The 16,810-nt window shown below is 36.6% G+C and overlaps 1 protein-coding gene and 1 pseudogene across 6 annotated transcripts in view; one reads left to right on the forward strand and one right to left on the reverse strand.

The window, feature by feature from the left end:
- The window catches only part of CCDC150 (coiled-coil domain containing 150), a 107,689-nt gene that overhangs the window by 70,761 nt on the left and 20,118 nt on the right, over nucleotides 1-16,810 (reverse strand). For all 6 annotated transcript variants that reach the window (XM_047872330.1, XM_047872329.1, XM_047872333.1 and 3 more), the window contains 5 exons: nucleotides 13,491-13,607; nucleotides 12,728-12,857; nucleotides 9,380-9,423; nucleotides 7,751-7,843; nucleotides 4,075-4,182 (listed from right to left, as the gene is read on the reverse strand). In XM_047872330.1, the coding sequence (XP_047728286.1) occupies nucleotides 4,075-4,182; nucleotides 7,751-7,843; nucleotides 9,380-9,423; nucleotides 12,728-12,857; nucleotides 13,491-13,607 (492 nt within the window). The remainder of the gene's footprint in view (nucleotides 1-4,074; nucleotides 4,183-7,750; nucleotides 7,844-9,379; nucleotides 9,424-12,727; nucleotides 12,858-13,490; nucleotides 13,608-16,810) is intronic.
- Nucleotides 750-1,160, forward strand: LOC125173327 (ubiquitin-60S ribosomal protein L40-like; annotated as a pseudogene).

The raw sequence follows: 16,810 nt of genomic DNA on the forward strand, positions 1-16,810 counted from the left end.
CTTTGGCCTCTTTCCACAAATCACAAATGTTTTTAAAGGAATCTAGAATGGTGAATCCTTTCCAAAGGTTTTCAATTTCCTTTGCCCAGATCCATCAGAGTAATCACTATCTATGGCAGCTATAGCCTTATGAAATAGATTTCTTAAATAATAAGACTTGAAAATTAAAATTATTGCTTGGTTCATGAATTGCAGAATAGATGTTGTGTAAGCAGGCATGAAAACACTGATCTCGTCCAACTCCATTGGAGTTCTTGGGTGACCAAGTGCATTGTCAGTGAGCAGTAATATTTTGAAAGGAATTTTTTTTTTCTGAGCCACAACAATGGGCTTAAAATATTCAGTAAATTGGAGCACCTGGGTGACTCAATTAGTTAAGTGTCTGACTCTTAATGTTGGCTCAATTTTGGCTCACAGACGTGAAATTAAGCCCCATGCCCTTGGGCTCTGTGCTGAGCATTGGAGCCTGCTTAAGATTCTCTTTCTCCCTCTTTTCCTGTCCTGCTCACACACATGCACACTCTAAAACATAAATAAATAAAATAAAAATAAAAATATTCAGTAATCATGTTGTAATCTGATGTCATCCAGGCTTTCTTGTTCCATCTGTAGAGCGCAGGCAGAGTCGATTTAGCAAAATTCTTAACGGTCCTAGGATTTTTCGGAATGGTCAGCAAACACTGGCTTCAACTTAGAGTCACTTGTTGCATTAGCCCCAAACAAGAGTCAGCTTGGCTCTTTCTCTTCAACAAGGTGGCTGAGCAACAAATGCAGAGATGCAGATTTTTGTGAAGACCCTGACTCTCACTCTGACCCTTTAGAATGGGTCCAGAGACATCACTTGGAATGTCAATGTCAAAATCCAAGACAAGGAGAGCATCCCCTGTAACCAGCACTGTCTGATTTTTGCAGACCAACAGCTAGAGGATGGCTGCACTCTCTGACACTATAATATTCAGAAAGAGTTCACCCTGCACTTGGTGCTTTGTCTGTAGGCTACAGCATTGTGCCTTCTTTCCCTCTTCTAGCTCGTTCAGAAATACAACTGTGACAAAATTATCTGCTTTAAGGGTTATGCTCACCTGCACCCCTGAGCAGTCAACTGCTGCAAGAAATGCGGCCACACCAACAACCTGTGACCCAAGGGGAAGGTCAAATAAGGCCCCTCCCTTAGCTCTTCCTTTGCCTGCAGGGCAGACTCCTGCCTGAGTCCTATGGTCCTGGAACTTCCATAAAGTTTCCTTTACACTGAGTGGGGGAAAAAAGGGGAGTCAGGCTGTGTTTTGAAGCCAGGCATTGACTTCTCCTTTCTAGCTATGGAAGTCCTAAATGGCATCTTCCAATGGCATGTTTTGTCTACATTGAAAATCTGTCATTTAGTGTGGCCACATTCATTAATCATCTTCTAGATCTCATAGAGAACTTGCTGCAGCTTCTATGTTAGCACTTGCTTCCACTTTCATGTTATGGAGATGGCTTCTTGCCTTAAATCTCATGAACCAACTTCTCTTAGCTTCCAACTTTTCTTCTGCAGCCTCCCCACCTCTCTCAGCCTTCATAGAATTGAAGAGAGTTACTAGGGCCTTGCTCTGGATTAGGCTTTGGTTTAAGGAAGTGTTGTAAATGGTTTGATCTTCTATCCAGACTACTAAAACTTTGTCCATACCAGCAATAAGGCTGTTTCACTTTCTTTTTTAATTTTTATTTTTTTTTAATTTTATTTAAATCTAAGTCAGTTAACATATAGTGTAAAAATGGTTTCAGGAATAGAATTTAGTAATTCACCATTTACATATAATACCCAGTGCTCATCCCAACAAGTGCCCTCCTTAATGTCCACTACCCATTTAGCCCATACCCCCACTCAACAGCCCTCCAGCGACCCTCAGTTTGTTCTCTGTATTTAAGAGTCTCTTACGGTTTGCCTTCTTCTCTGTTTTTACCACTTTCTATCATTCATGTGTTCACTGTAGTACTTTTAATTTCCTTCAAGAACTTTTCCTTCGCATTCACAAGTTGGCTAAATGTTTGGTACCCAGAGGCCTACCTTTTGGCCTTTCTTGGCTTCTGACATGGCTTTCTCACTAAGCTTAATCATTTCTAGCATTTGAATTATAGTGAGAGATGTACAACTCTTCCTTTCACATGAACACTTAAGAGACCATTGTAGGATTATTAACTGGCCTAACTTCAATATTGTTGGATCTCAGGAAATAGGAGGTCTGAGAAGAGGGAGAGATATGGGGGAATAGCTGATCAAAGAAGCCAGAACACACACAACATTTATAAAGTTTCCCATTTTATAGCGGCATGGTTTGTGCTGCCCCAAAAGAATTACAATACATCAAAGATCAAATTATCACAGATCACCAGAACAAAAATAATGAAAAAGTCTGAAATGCTGTGAGATATTCCAAAATATGACACAGAGCACAAAATATGGCACAATATGAGAAAATTGCTACTGAAAAATGGCACTGACAGATTTGCTAGATGCAGGATTACCACAAACCTTCAATTTGTAAAAAATGTGATTACTTGAGAAGCACAATGAATATATATCTGTAAGTGTTTTGCGGAATTTATTTTCTCTGGCTCATCATGTTGGACTTAGCAAAACATAACATTTTTACACATATCCCCTCTACCTACAATATACAAAACTTTTGCAAGTATAGTACATATTAATAATTACTTTTGTAAACATATTTTAAAACACTTTTATCTTAACAATATTTGACTGCAAAGCAAACCTTCACACTTTGGAAAATAAAATGTGTAACATTCCAAAGTTTAAAAATGCTTGACAGTGTTACTTGCATATGTCACATTAATTATTCTACTAAATTGTTAGTCCACAAAAGTAGAGATTTTTGTCTTGTTCACCACTATAATCCCATCTAGACCTAGCATCATACCTGCACTGAATAAACACTAAGTGCTTGTTGAATTAATGACAAATATTTATTGAGTATCTTTCTGTGCAGTGGTTAGCACTCTGGGAAATAGCAAAGATCTAGAAGACAATGTCCTTGGTTCTAGGAAGCTCACAAAGTTATACAGGAAATGGGCCATACATATAAACTGCTCTAGAATGCACAGAGAGGCAACATAATGTAACAATTAAAAACACTGACTCTGGAGTGAGATCTAGGTTTCAATCCAGCTCTACCCCTTACTAGCTAGGTGACTTCCGTCAAGTTGTACATTTCTCTAAACCTCATTTTCCTTATTTATAAAATGAAGATAATATTCCTTTACATAATGGCTGCTAGAATCAAAGGACATAATATATGTAAAATCCTTAGCACAATGCTTGGTATACAGTAAGTATACTCCCAAAAGAGTGAGAGCTATTATTACGATGTTTAGTGTCCCAGGAGTAGAAGTTAACAGAAAAATTGATCCCTTCTGGTTAGAATGAGCAAGCTTCCTGATAAAGGTGAGTCTTAAAGAATGAACAGAATTTCAAATAGCTGAAGAAGACCATTCTCAGCAGATGGAATATGGCATAAGCAAAATGGGAAAGTACTGGTGTTTAAGGAAAAAGTATTTTAGGGTCAGTCATAGTATTTTCTATGATTCTATAAACAATAGGACAGGTAATTACTTTTCCTAAAGTAATAGTATTTGAGAAGAAACCATTAAGAAAGTATTGAGGGGCGCCTGGGTGGCTCAGTCGGTTGAGCGTCCAACTTCAGCTCAGGTCACGATCTCACGGTTCGTGAGTTCGAGCCCCGCGTCAGGCTCTGGGTTGATGGCTCAGAGCCTGGAGCCTGCTTCTGATTCTGTGTCTCCCTCTCTCTCTGCCCCTCCCCCGTTCATGCTCTGTCTCTCTCTGTCTCAAAAATAAATAAACATTGAAAAAAAAAATTAAAAAAAAAAAAAAAGAAAGTATTGAGTATAAGGCTAAATGACCACTCTTGATTAAAACTGAAAACTGCCAATCAAAAACATTTCTTGGAATTGTTAAAATATTTTATTTATTCAGTTGGTCATGCTTATTTCCTTATCTCTTAGCCAAGGAGTTTTATTGTTGACTCTATCAGAGATGGACTAGTATTAAATGAATACCTGCAGAATGGCTTGATGGTCAGAAATAATTCTGGCATTTTCCATACTAACAGTCTCAAGCATGCTGTGCAGCTCTGAGCACCTCCTAGTCAGTTGGTCATTCGAAACCTAAGGTGATATGTACAGCATGTCAGGTCTCTCCAGTAAATAATTTTTTACTTATTAACCATTATTTTTAATGATGGCATAGTATTTCACTCTGTATGTGAACCTAATTTATTTAACCTACCTCCAATTGATATTTCATTAGATAATGCTTTCAGTATTTGGAGTCAACACCCCACATAATTCTAAATCAAAAGGAGAAATTTGTTCATCTGGTGGAGCAAGTGAAGCATTCAATAGTTTCTTCAGAATTCTGGACACTGGTCAGACACAGCACGATATCTACAGAATGGACTTTACAATGTTGATGCCAAGATTATAGAAATTCATTCCCCAATTTAGATGAGCATTCTGAATTGTTTAGCTAATAACACAAAATGTTTTAAGTTATTTTGCTACCAATTACAGTATTCATAAAAGCAAAATATAGATAATTGTACCATTTCACAAGACAGATCATCCAAACTAAAACAAAATTCTTTTGTACAACAGATCTTTCATACAATTCTGTTGTCTTTTGATATGGAAAATTTGTATTCCTGTGGAAACCATTTATCCTAATTATCAGTTATTTTTGCAAACTGTATTTGCCACGGATCTTATCTTTTTTTTTTTTAACATGCTGTGGTTTATCTTTATTTATTTTTTTAATTTTATTTTTTATTTTTTAAAGGATCTTCTCTTTTAATGAACAAGTTCTTCAAGGATGGGGACAAATAACTCTATAGGATCAATTAAAAAAATTCAAAAAATGGTAACAAAAAAGAAATGAAAACTTATCTGGAAAGCCTAAGTGGTATGTATAGTACACAAGTTAGGAACATGTTCAGGAGCACTTTTAAGTTCTAAGTTATACACCAAGAAATACGTGGGATAAGACAGAGGTGAATTCTTGAACCTTGAAAAGAACAAGCTAATTTTCTTTGGAGCCAGATTGCTTGAGCTCAAATTATAACTCTGTCACTGATTAGCTATGTTATTAAACCTCTCTGTATATCAACTTCCTTATCTTTAAAATGAGAATAATAAGTTTCTATAGTAGCACTACTGTGAGGATTACAATTTGTTAGTAACATAAGGTGCTTACAATTGTGCCTGGAATGTAGAATGGGTTTGGTAAATGTTAATTACTACTACTACAGCAAAAGTAGCAGTAATAATTTTTATTATTATTTTATAAAAGAACACATTTATTTTGCATTTTCTTTATCATAAAGACAGCACAGCAACATTATGATCCCAACATTGAAGTAACCAAATTGTACTAGCAACAGTTATTTTAAGTGATTAATACTATTTCTTGGCTCTATGAGAAATAACCTGTTTGCCGACACACACACACACACACACACACACACACACACACACACGTAACATCCGCTAAATTTGGCAATAACCATCCCACAGAAAATAAGTACACATAACTCTACAATCCAGTAAGCATTTATGAGGTTCCTACTGTGCTACTTGTTATAAAAGATACAAGGAAAGTGTAAGACATTGGCCCTGGCACTCAAGTGTTTAGAAGTTCATAGGTCGAGATGAGAACTATATATATTCAATGGGTAAATTATAAAGCAAACAAAGGCACAGTGTAAATTAGTGCATTATTTAGCAGTATACCTCATATACTGATGTATTATAGAACTTTGGTAATGGGAGATGTAGTTAATGTGATCATGTTTCATAGATGAAATAGATTTCATGAAAATAAAAAATCTGGATGATGGCAATGGTATGAATTTATATAATCAGGATCAATCGTGGTTCTTTGTTTTTTAATTGAACAAAATTAAATAACATGTGAAAACCAGAGAAATGCGAACATTTACCTGTGCTTTTTCTGATGGGGAAAAGACAGTTTCTTCAATAAATGGTGTTGGGAAAACTGGATAGGCACATGCAAAAGAATGGGAAACTAGACCATTATTTTGTACCACACATAAAAATTAACTCAAAATGGATCAAAGACTTGAATGTAAGACTTGAAACCAAAAAACTACTGGAAGTAAACATAGATAAGCTTCTGGATATTGGTCTTGGCAAGATTTTTTGGATCTGACATCAAAAGCAAAAGCAACCAAAGCAAAAATAAACAAGTAGGAGCATATCAAACTAAAAAGCACAACAAAGGAAACCATCAACAAAATGAAAAGGCAACCTATTGAACGGGAGAAGATATTTGCAATCATATATTAATATATCTGATAAGGGGTTAATATCCAAAATATAAAGAAATTATACAACTCAATAGCACCCCCCAAAAAAATCTGATTAAAAAATGGGTCCAAGATCTGAATAGACATTTTTAAAAAATGTTTATTTTGAGAGAAAGAGAGCATGGGAGAGGCAGAGAGAGGGGCACAGAGAGAATCTCAAGCAGGCTCCATTCTGTCTGCACAGAGCCCGATGAGGGGCTTTATCTCACAAACACTGAAATCATGACCTGAGCTGAAATCAAGAGTCAGATGCTTAACCAACTAAGCCACCCAGGCACCTGTGAATAGACATTTTTCAAAGACATACAGATAGCCAACAGGTACACGAAAAGATGTTAACATCACTAATCATCAGGGAAACTCAAATCAAAGCCACAATAAGATATCACTTCACATCTGTTAGAAGGGCCATTACCAAAACGACAAGAAATAACAAGTATTGGAGAGGATGTGGAGAAAAGGAACCCTTGTGCACTGTTGGTGGCAATGTAAATTGATACTACCACTGTGCATTACAGTACCAAATTTTCTTAAAAAATTAAATATCAAACTACCATAGGATCCAGCAATTACACTCTGGGTATTTATCTCAAGAAAACAAAAACACTAACTCAAAAAGATATATGAACCCCTATGTTCACTGCAGCCTTATTTACAATAGACAAGATCGGGAAACAACCTGAATGTCCATCGACAGATAAATGGATAAAGAAAATGTGGTATATATATCGATATTTATTTAGCCACAAAAAAAAGAACTTACTCTTGCTATTTGCAAAAACATGGTGAGACCCTGAATGCATTATACTAAGTGAAATATGTCAGCCAGAGAAATAAAATACCATATAATCTCATTTACAATATATGTGGAATCTTCAAAAAGCAAAACACCAAAAAACAATACCAAGCTCACAGATACAAAGAGGTAAGTGGCTGCCAGAGACAAGGGAGAGTAAGAGATGGGAGAGAGGTAATAGAGATCAAAAGGCATAAACTTCTAGTTATATAATAAGTGAGTCATAGGGATGTACTGTATAGCATGGTGACTATCGTTAATACCGTACTACATATTTGAAAGTTAAGAGAGTGAATCTTAAAAGTCCTCATCACAAGCAAAAAATTTTTGTGACTACACGTGGTGATGTATGTTAACTAGAATTATCGTGGTGATGATTTTTCAATGTACACAAACACTGAATCATTATGTTGTATACCAGAAATACAATGTTACATGCCAATTATACCTACGGTGTTGGTATGAATTTATATAATTAGGGTTAATCTTGGTTCTTGATTCCTTAATTGAACAAAATTAAATAACCTCTAGAAGTTAGAGATATGATAAGATCTACCTGTGCTTTTTCTGATGTTTCACGAAGGGATAGTATTTCAGTCCTCAAATATGCATTTTCTTCATGTTCCTTGTTGAAAGACATCTGCATATTCTGAGAAAAAACAGTAATTTCTCCTTTTGTACACATAAGAACTATTACATATATCTCTACCAAAATACATGTTCTGTATTTTAGTATGAGTTCAGGTTCTAGTGCTTCCTTCAGCAGCACATATACCAGTGCAAATTCTAATGATCAATATAGACAAGTATCTTACAAAGAATTTTTAAAAATCTTGGTATCTTCAACTCCCAAACTTCTTTTTAAACAAATTATAAAAGCTGTTTACAAAATGTTCTCATACTGAGTTTCAAACTAGAAAGAATTTGCCTAAAACCATAATGTAAATATTTACTTAGCATCCTTAAGAAAATTCTGCTAAGGTGAATATTTTTCCCTAAGCAGTAAGATCTTGTGATTTTCTTTATTTTCCATTAAAAAAAATTTTAAATATTTTTTTGAGAGAGAGAGAGTGCAAGCAGGGGAGGGGCAGAGAGAGAGGGAGACACAGAATCCAAAGCAGGCTCGACTCTGAGCTGTTGGCACAGACCCTGACATGGGTGCTCTGCCCCTCTCCTGCTCGCTTGCTCTCTCTTTCAAAAATAATAAACATTAGAAATGTTTTTCCATTAAAAAAACAAATAAGTAAAATAAAATAAAATAAAATAAAATAAAATAAAATAAAATAAAAGATGGGAGAAAGGTGGCAGGGATGGGAGTTGTGGGTTGGGCTTTCCCTAACAGGTAGTAACTGAAATGGGGAAGGATAAGTCCTCCCCCTACAAAGAGAGAATCACTCCATTTTGAGAAGCATCTCAAGATTTAAACATCACATAATACAGGATGAGACAGAACCCAGAAAAAATTACTCCAAACAGGATTAAGATTTATTTAGAAATGAATTAAGATATAAAAGTTACAATATTTCCTGTTTTTCATTTTTTATTGTGGTAAAATATAAATAACAATATTTACCATTTTAATCATTTTTAAGTGTACAGTTCACTTAAAAATATTTAAGTGTTAAGTTCAGTGGCATTAAGTATATTCACATTGTTGTGCAGCCATCACTATCACTAGTATTTCTTACATTTTATAAAAAACTTTCCTTTTAACAATTAGTTTCCAATAAGCAGAAGATGCAGATAAGTCTCACTATTTTTGCTAATTCATCTTTTTTCAAACCATATTAACCTGCCTGAAATGATTTCTTAATACCCAGTTTGCAACAGGACTGAATATACAACTTATTTATACTGCAACTTTTTTTTAATAAAAATTTTAGGAGAATCAGAAGAACTGTAAACCAGGGGTACTTGGGTGGCTCAGCTGGTTAAGCCTCTGCCTCTCGATTTCCACCCAGGTCATGATCTCACAGTTTGTCAGGCTCCATGCTGACAGTGTGGAGCCTGTTTGGGGTTCTCTCTCTCCCTCTCTCTCTGCAACCCCTCCCCCCCCCACACACAATATAAATAAATTAAAAAACTTTAAAAAAAAAAAAGGAACTGTAAACCAACACGAGTAAGGGGATATTCCTTAGTGAAGAGAGGAAAGATCACCTCTGAACTCTACAACCTCAAAACTTACCTTATGTTCTTCAGCCAACTTGGAAATGAGGTCATCTCTAGAAACTAAAAACAAAGAGTCCACATAACTACGATAATAACTTACTACAACTAAACTGAGATCAACACATTACCTTTTCCCTGAGCTTTCCTTTTTTTTTAGTATGTTGTAGAAATGAGAATGCAAGTATTTCTACTATATTTTAATAGAGTGGAAAATAAATAATGAAATTATCAAGAAAATAGTCCACAGTCATGTGCTATAGTAAATGAGGTCATATTTTACTCCATGATGCGTCTGAGGGATTTTAAGCTGGAGAGGCACAGGATCAAAAGCTTTGTGTTAGAATATTCTAACAGAGGCTCCATAAGGAAAAGAGGAGTTTAGTAGCTGTTGTAGTACTCAAAGTATAAAACAATGAAAGCCGGCTCTAAGGGATTGGCAATGGAGATGCAGAGGGAAAACACACTCATGAAATAACAAGCAGGGAGAACTGTCAAGACTCAGTGGCTGCCTGGTGGGGTAAAGGCAATAGATAAGTCAAGGAGAGTATCTAGTGTCCACATGTCAGCAATGGGGTGGGAGGCAGACTCCAACAAAATAGGGAACACAGGGTAAGGGGCAAGTTCAGGGGACAGAATGAGTAAGAATGACTGCAATAGATAAGTATTCACATGTGTTTTGAGATATGTTGAGTTGACAGTAAGATACTATCTGGAGAAGGAAGATGATTTGTGTGGAAAAGAAAAGATGTGAAACCACCCAGAGAGAATACAGTGATAACAAAACCAAAGAGAAATAGGAACAGTTTGGCATTATATATTGGTAGCCCCAAGTAAACTTCCCTGAGAGTAATGTTTTGTTTTCATAAACAATTCACAAAGATCAGTTTTGTTTCGCTTAAATATTCTAAACCCAGGGGCGCCTGGGTGGCGCAGTCGGTTAAGCGTCCGACTTCAGCCAGGTCACGATCTCGCGGGGTCCGTGAGTTCGAGCCCCGCGTCGGGCTCTGGGCTGATGGCTCAGAGCCTGGAGCCTGTTTCCGATTCTGTGTCTCCCTCTCTCTCTGCCCCTCCCCCGTTCATGCTCTGTCTCTCTCTGTCCCAAAAATAAATAAACGTTGAAAAAAAAAATTAAAAAAAAAAAATTCTAAACCCAGAAAATTACAAAACATATAACTCACATTTTATGTAGAATATACTCAGAAAAACTATGCTTTTTGAATGAATAAGTCCAGGACTCATTTCAAATAGAGTAAATGCTAATTTAAAATATGTGAAGGAGGGGCGCCTGGGTGGTGCAGTCGGTTAAGCGTCCGACTTCAGCCAGGTCACGATCTCGCGGTCCGTGAGTTCGAGCCCCGCGTCAGGCTCTGGGCTGATGGCTCAGAGCCTGGAGCCTGTTTCCGATTCTGTGTCTCCCTCTCTCTCTGCCCCTCCCCCATTCATGCTCTGTCTCTGTCCCAAAAATAAATAAACGTTAAAAAAAAAAAAATTGGGGGCGCCTGGGTGGCGCAGTTGGTTAAGCGTCCGATTTCAGCCAGGTCACGATCTCGCGGTCTGTGAGTTCGAGCCCCGCGTCAGGCTCTGGGCTGATGGCTCAGAGCCTGGAGCCTGTTTCCAATTCTGTGTCTCCCTCTCTCTCTGCCCCTCCCCCGTTCATGCTCTGTCTCTCTCTGTCCCAAAAATAAATAAAACGTTGAAAAAAAAAATTAAAAAAAAAAAAAATTTAATAAAATATGTGAAGGATAAAAAGGATACCCATAAGATCTCTTCTAATAATTCCTCGATCAAGTTAAGAATGAAAGGAGAATGTTTATCTTACTTGGAAGAATAATTTAAGCACTTTAATTAGTGGGTGTGTATATAAATGTTTATTGCTAATAAACAATTACATTTTTAAATTCATTACAGCAAATATACAAAGGCATTCCGTTTACTCATCTAGTTAGTTTAACTATTTGTACCTTATAGTAATCAAATTGCAAGCACGTAGGGAGTCTACTATTCAATAAGAAGCACATGGTTGGTACTCAGGCAGGCTTCTTTTCCTCGTGTTACTTTTAATTACTGTTGTATAATTGTTATATTTTAATGGTCTTTCATATGTTCTTTACGAAATTCGAAACTACAGCATTAATCCAATGAAAGATAACATTAAAAAATTACTGACAGAAAAAAATTAGTTCCAGCTATACTATTTGCAGTGGATCCTTGGATACAGATCTTTTTATTCTTCTACAGAATGGAGTATATTTTCTTATCTTCTCACAAGGTTGTAAGGTTCAAATGAGATAATGTGGCAGCACCATAAAATAAAATATGTATTTTTGTAGTCCCAGTCACAGGAAGACAAAAAATTATCTTGGGGCCTTATCAGTGAGAGCTCCCCAGAGTAATTCACTACTTAACAACTATTAGGAAAAAGAGTACTTTCTGTTAAAAGCAGTAGGTCAAAACATTGAATGATTACTCTTTGCTGTATGCTTTTTATAGTTTTCATTTCCCTTTTGGTATTCCCTACCCTCATTACAGCCAGATACAGAAGGCACACTGGCAGGAACACTGCGTTTGGAGTTAGAAGACACAGGTTCAGGCCTCACTTCACCATTTATTCGCTTTAACTTTGGGAAGTATGGATAGTTTTGCATGTTGCGTGCGATCGTTTATGTGAAAGCCTTAGGTAAACCATGAAGTGTTACTCATGTGGGGCCATGCACCATAATTCTTTGTGATCTATTTGATACTGTCTGAAAATTGCTTTACAACTATATATTAACAACAGTAAATATGGTAAGGGCTCAGGGGCTGGAAGAACTTTGATTCTGAACAACATGGGACCAAATCTAGACTCATCCATTTCCTAGCTCAATCACCTGTAAGGACTCTGTTAACTCATCTGTAAAATGAGGACTTTAAGCTCTAAGGTAACTTACAACCATCCATTGCTACAAATTCAGGACAATAGACTGGTAACCTGAAAAATGGAGAGTCTGACATGATAAATGGCTAGAATCAGTAGATAAGCAAATATCAAAGGCCTTAATTCCTTATTAATATTCTAGTATCCAATAGTCAATCTAGATTTCTAGAAACCCAATGTTCCTAAGTCCACAAACACTTAAATAGACCTGAAAAAAAAATCTAAATAGAAAATAGTTCACAGTTAAGAGGATCAAATTCTATTTTATTACCAGCACTCTTTTTTTTTCTCCCCGTGCCACAGACAGAAAGGAAATCAGCAATTTTTTATATTCAGTCTTGTGGTAAATATCGGTAACGGTCACTTCAAAAATTTGGGATCTTAAGAGTTTTTGCATGAAATCTCAAAAAAACTAACAAATGTAATTTCTAGCACCTATTTTCATACTTAGATTAGACTTGAGCTGTGAGATAGTAGTCTCCAACTCTCTTTTTTTCTGTTGCTCCTGTGCCAGTAGTTCTTGGGTGGTCTGTATATGACTGCGTAGGGCAATGCAGTTTTGCTGCAAAATTTGCACCTGGAATGTAGAAGAAAAACTCATTTCTTTAAGGTACAAATTTCTACCCAACTACTTTACAGTAAGGAACATTTTCAAATCTTAAAATCACTAGAGGGAAAAGTTTCTAGGTCACGGTTAAAGATCCCAACAGGATGCAGTGTTTCAGAGTAGGGCCATCCAGCACAACTTTCTATGCATTCTCCCACCACAGCAGTCACCAGTGACAAATGACTGCTGAAAACTTGAAATGTGGCCAGAGTGAGTGAGGAATTGAATTAATTTTAACTAATTTAAATTTAAATAGCCATAGGTGGCTAGTGGCTACTATACTGGTAGTGTAAGTAATAAATTATCATTTACAAATTTTTTAAGTAGGATCTTTTTCATAATTAATTCTGTTATGAAGGACAGCCACTGGTTAAAATAGTAAAGATTATGTAATCCAATTACAGGTATTAGAATTTGGAACTACTAATTAATTTCCTTCAATACTTAGAATTGAATAGTCTAAATTACATGTAGGTATGTTGAATAATACAGGCAAAAATTTAGTAAATCTAGAGAAAATTAGCAAAACCGTAGGGTTCAAGGTATGTCAGCTTTCTCTTTTGGTTTCACTTCCTTGACACAAATAAGGAGAGAAAAATCTACCTGTTTCCGTTCCACCTCCACTGTTGATTCCATTTCTTGTATTTTGAATAGCATAGCTGATCCAGATTTCTCAAGAGATTCCCTGAGGTTCTTCTCCTGAGACAGCTGTCTCCTTAGCTACAGAGCAAGTTGCAGTTAGGCAAGACCAAGGGAACATGACAGCAGTTTGCCAAAGATCAAAGTCACCAAGAAAAGTTTACCAGACACTTTGCCATCTTACTCCCATTCTTCGTTCATTTATGACTACTCAGGAACATGCTTTTGTTTCCCCCTAAGGGATAAACTACTAAGAAATGAGGCGTCAAATCTGTTGCCCTTGTCTTCCCATTGTATAAGTCTTTTTTCCAAATTGTGGGTCAAGACGCATTAGTAAGCCGCAAGCAGCACTTGAAAAAGGGAAAAAAATATCAGAGCACACAGCATGTAATAAGGAAGGGTAAGTAATGCTTCATGAAATGTCTGTATTATTTATGTATGGTGCTATGGTATAAAATATGCATCTTACAATGGACTATTACCAAAAAGAAGATTGAAAAACACTATTATCATACCTTAGTACATGTACTTTCTGTATTTCCTGGCTTTCATTTTTAAGTCTCATTTTTCTGTATTTCATTACTTCATCTATATATTTTTTATCCCATACTATTATAAACATACTTCTAAAAGCTGTTCCAATTCTGTTTTGGAATTTAAAGGTCTAAACAAATAATAAAGTAACTTAAGTAGCAGATAAACTACCACTCAAGAATTGGGGTACACTGGGGCGCCTGGGTGGCTCAGTCGGTTGGGCGGCCAACTTGGGCTCAGGTCATGATCTTGCGGTTCGTGGGTTCTAGCCCCGCGTCGGGCTCTGTGCTGACAGCTCGGAGCCTGGAGCCTGCTTTGGATTCTATGTCTCCCTCTCTCTGACCCTCCCCTGTTCATGCTCTGTCTCTCCCTGTCTCAAAAATAAATAAACGTTAAAAAAAAAAAATTTAGGGGCGCCTGGGTGGCGCAGTCGGTTAAGCGTCCGACTTCAGCCAGGTCACGATCTCGCGGTCCGGGAGTTCGAGCCCCGCGTCAGTCTCTGGGCTGATGGCTCAGAGCCTGGAGCCTGTTTCAGATTCTGTGTCTCCCTCTCTCTCTGCCCCTCCCCCGTTCATGCTCTGTCTCTCTCTGTCGCAAAAATAAATAAACGTTGAAAAAAAAAAAATTAAAAAAAAAAATTTAATCAAAACAAAACAAAACAAAAAAGAATTGGGGTACACTGACATTGTTTCTCTCAATAAATGATGAGTCAGATAAAGATACAAAAGAATCTCTTTTATCATGAGGTAAAGAGAACTTTTTTTAAAAAATATAATTTATTGTTAAATTGGCTTCCATACAACAGCCAGTGCTCATCCCAACAAGTGCCCTCCTCAATGCCCATCACCCACCTTTCCCTGTCCCCCACCCCCCTCATCAACCCTCAGTTTTCTCTCTGTATTTAAGAGTCTCTTATGGTTTGCCCCCCTCCCTCTCTGTAACTTTTTTTTTTTCCTCTTCCCTTTCCCCATGGTCTTCTGTTAAGTTTCTCAAGATCCACATGAGTGAAAACATATGGTATTTGTCTTTCTCTGACTTATTTCACTTAGCATAATACCCTCCAGTTCCATCCACATTGCTGCAAATGGCAGGATTTCATTCTTTCTCATTGCCAAGTAGTATTCCATTGTATATATAAACCACATCTTCTTTATCCATTCATCAGTTGATGGACATTGAGGCTTTCCATAATTTGGCTACTGTTGAAATCACTGCTATAAACATTGGGGTACATGTGCCCCTATGCATCAGCAGTCCTGTATCCCTTGGGTAAATTCCTAGCAGTGCTATTGCTAGATCATAGGGTAGTTCTGTTTTTAGTTTTTTGAGGAACCTTCACACTGTTTTCCAAAGCGGCTACACCAGTTTGCATGCATTCCCACCAACAGGGCAAGAGGGTTCCTGTTTCTCCACAACCCTGCCAGCATCTATAGTCTCCTGATTTGTTCATTTTTAGCCATTCTGACTGGTGTGAGGTGGTACCTCAGTGTGGCTTTGATTTGTATTTCCCTGATGATGAGTGACGTTGAGCATCAATCGTTTCATGTGTCTGTTGGCCATCAGGATGAACCTTTTTTTTTTTTTTAATGCTTATTTATTTTTGAGACAGAGACAGAGTGCAAGCGAGGGATGGGTAGAGTGACAGAAAGGGAGACACGGAATCTGAAGCAGGCCCCAGGCTCTGAGTTGTCAGCACAGAGACCGACATGGGGCTTGAACCCATGAGCCATGAGATCATGATCTGAGCTGAAGTCAGACTTAACTGACTGAGTCAACCAGGCACCCCTGCAGAGACCCTTTTAAACTTAAATGGGATTTGCAAAATGCTATTCCTTTTGCGAAGTGATGTTAAGTTAAAAGAAATTCTATTTTTGAGCCCCAGTGAAGATGACTTGAAAGAAATTCTATTTTAAGCCCCAGTAAAGAGGACTTTATAGCCCTTCCCGAAACTGTACATATTTTATATGTGTTTTCTCTATGAATGACATTTTATAATGTTTAAAAAGTTTCTAAAAACAGTTGAAAGACATGAAAAGTGTGTTGGCATGAAACTGTTATAAGCCCATTTTGGAGTTGTTTTATTAATATGCTTAATCATACCCCTAATAAACATTTAGGTTTTTCCAGTTTTTCACTATTCTAAATATTGTTCTGCTAAACATGCTTGTGAATAAATCTTTCACTGCATTTCTATTTCCTCTGGATAAATTCCTACAAGAGGAATCACTAGATTAAAGGTATAAATAATTTTTAGACCTTTGATATATTTGATATATAATTTTCCTTCAGATATTAGCCACCTATCAATAACATTAATAATAAATCCCATCAGTACTATGTATTATTATTTTCTTAAATCTTTGCTAATTTAATAAATGAAAAATAGCATCTTGACAGTTTTTCATTTCTCTGGTTACTACTGAGGTTAAATATGTTCTAATATGGTTATAAGCTCTATACATGTTCTGACCTGTTAGTTGACCACTGTTTTTGTTTTTTCATATTGTTTGTCTTTTTTTAGCCAATTTTAAGTTCTTTAAAAGGTAAGATTATTAACTCTATCTAGTTTTGCTGGGTTTTATTAGTTTTGCTTTTGCTCTTTTTAAACGTAGAATTTTTAATTCTTATGTGGTCAAATCTATCCTACTTTTTATAATTCTGTCCTTTCAAGTTTAGAAATTCCTTCTATACCAGTTAAGTATTACAATCTTATGTAAGAATGAGCCATAGTTTTTGGTTTTGGCTATATT

The sequence above is a fragment of the Prionailurus viverrinus genome, chromosome C1 (genome assembly GCF_022837055.1).
Source record: "Prionailurus viverrinus isolate Anna chromosome C1, UM_Priviv_1.0, whole genome shotgun sequence".
In the NCBI taxonomy this organism is placed as follows: Eukaryota; Metazoa; Chordata; class Mammalia; order Carnivora; family Felidae; genus Prionailurus; species Prionailurus viverrinus.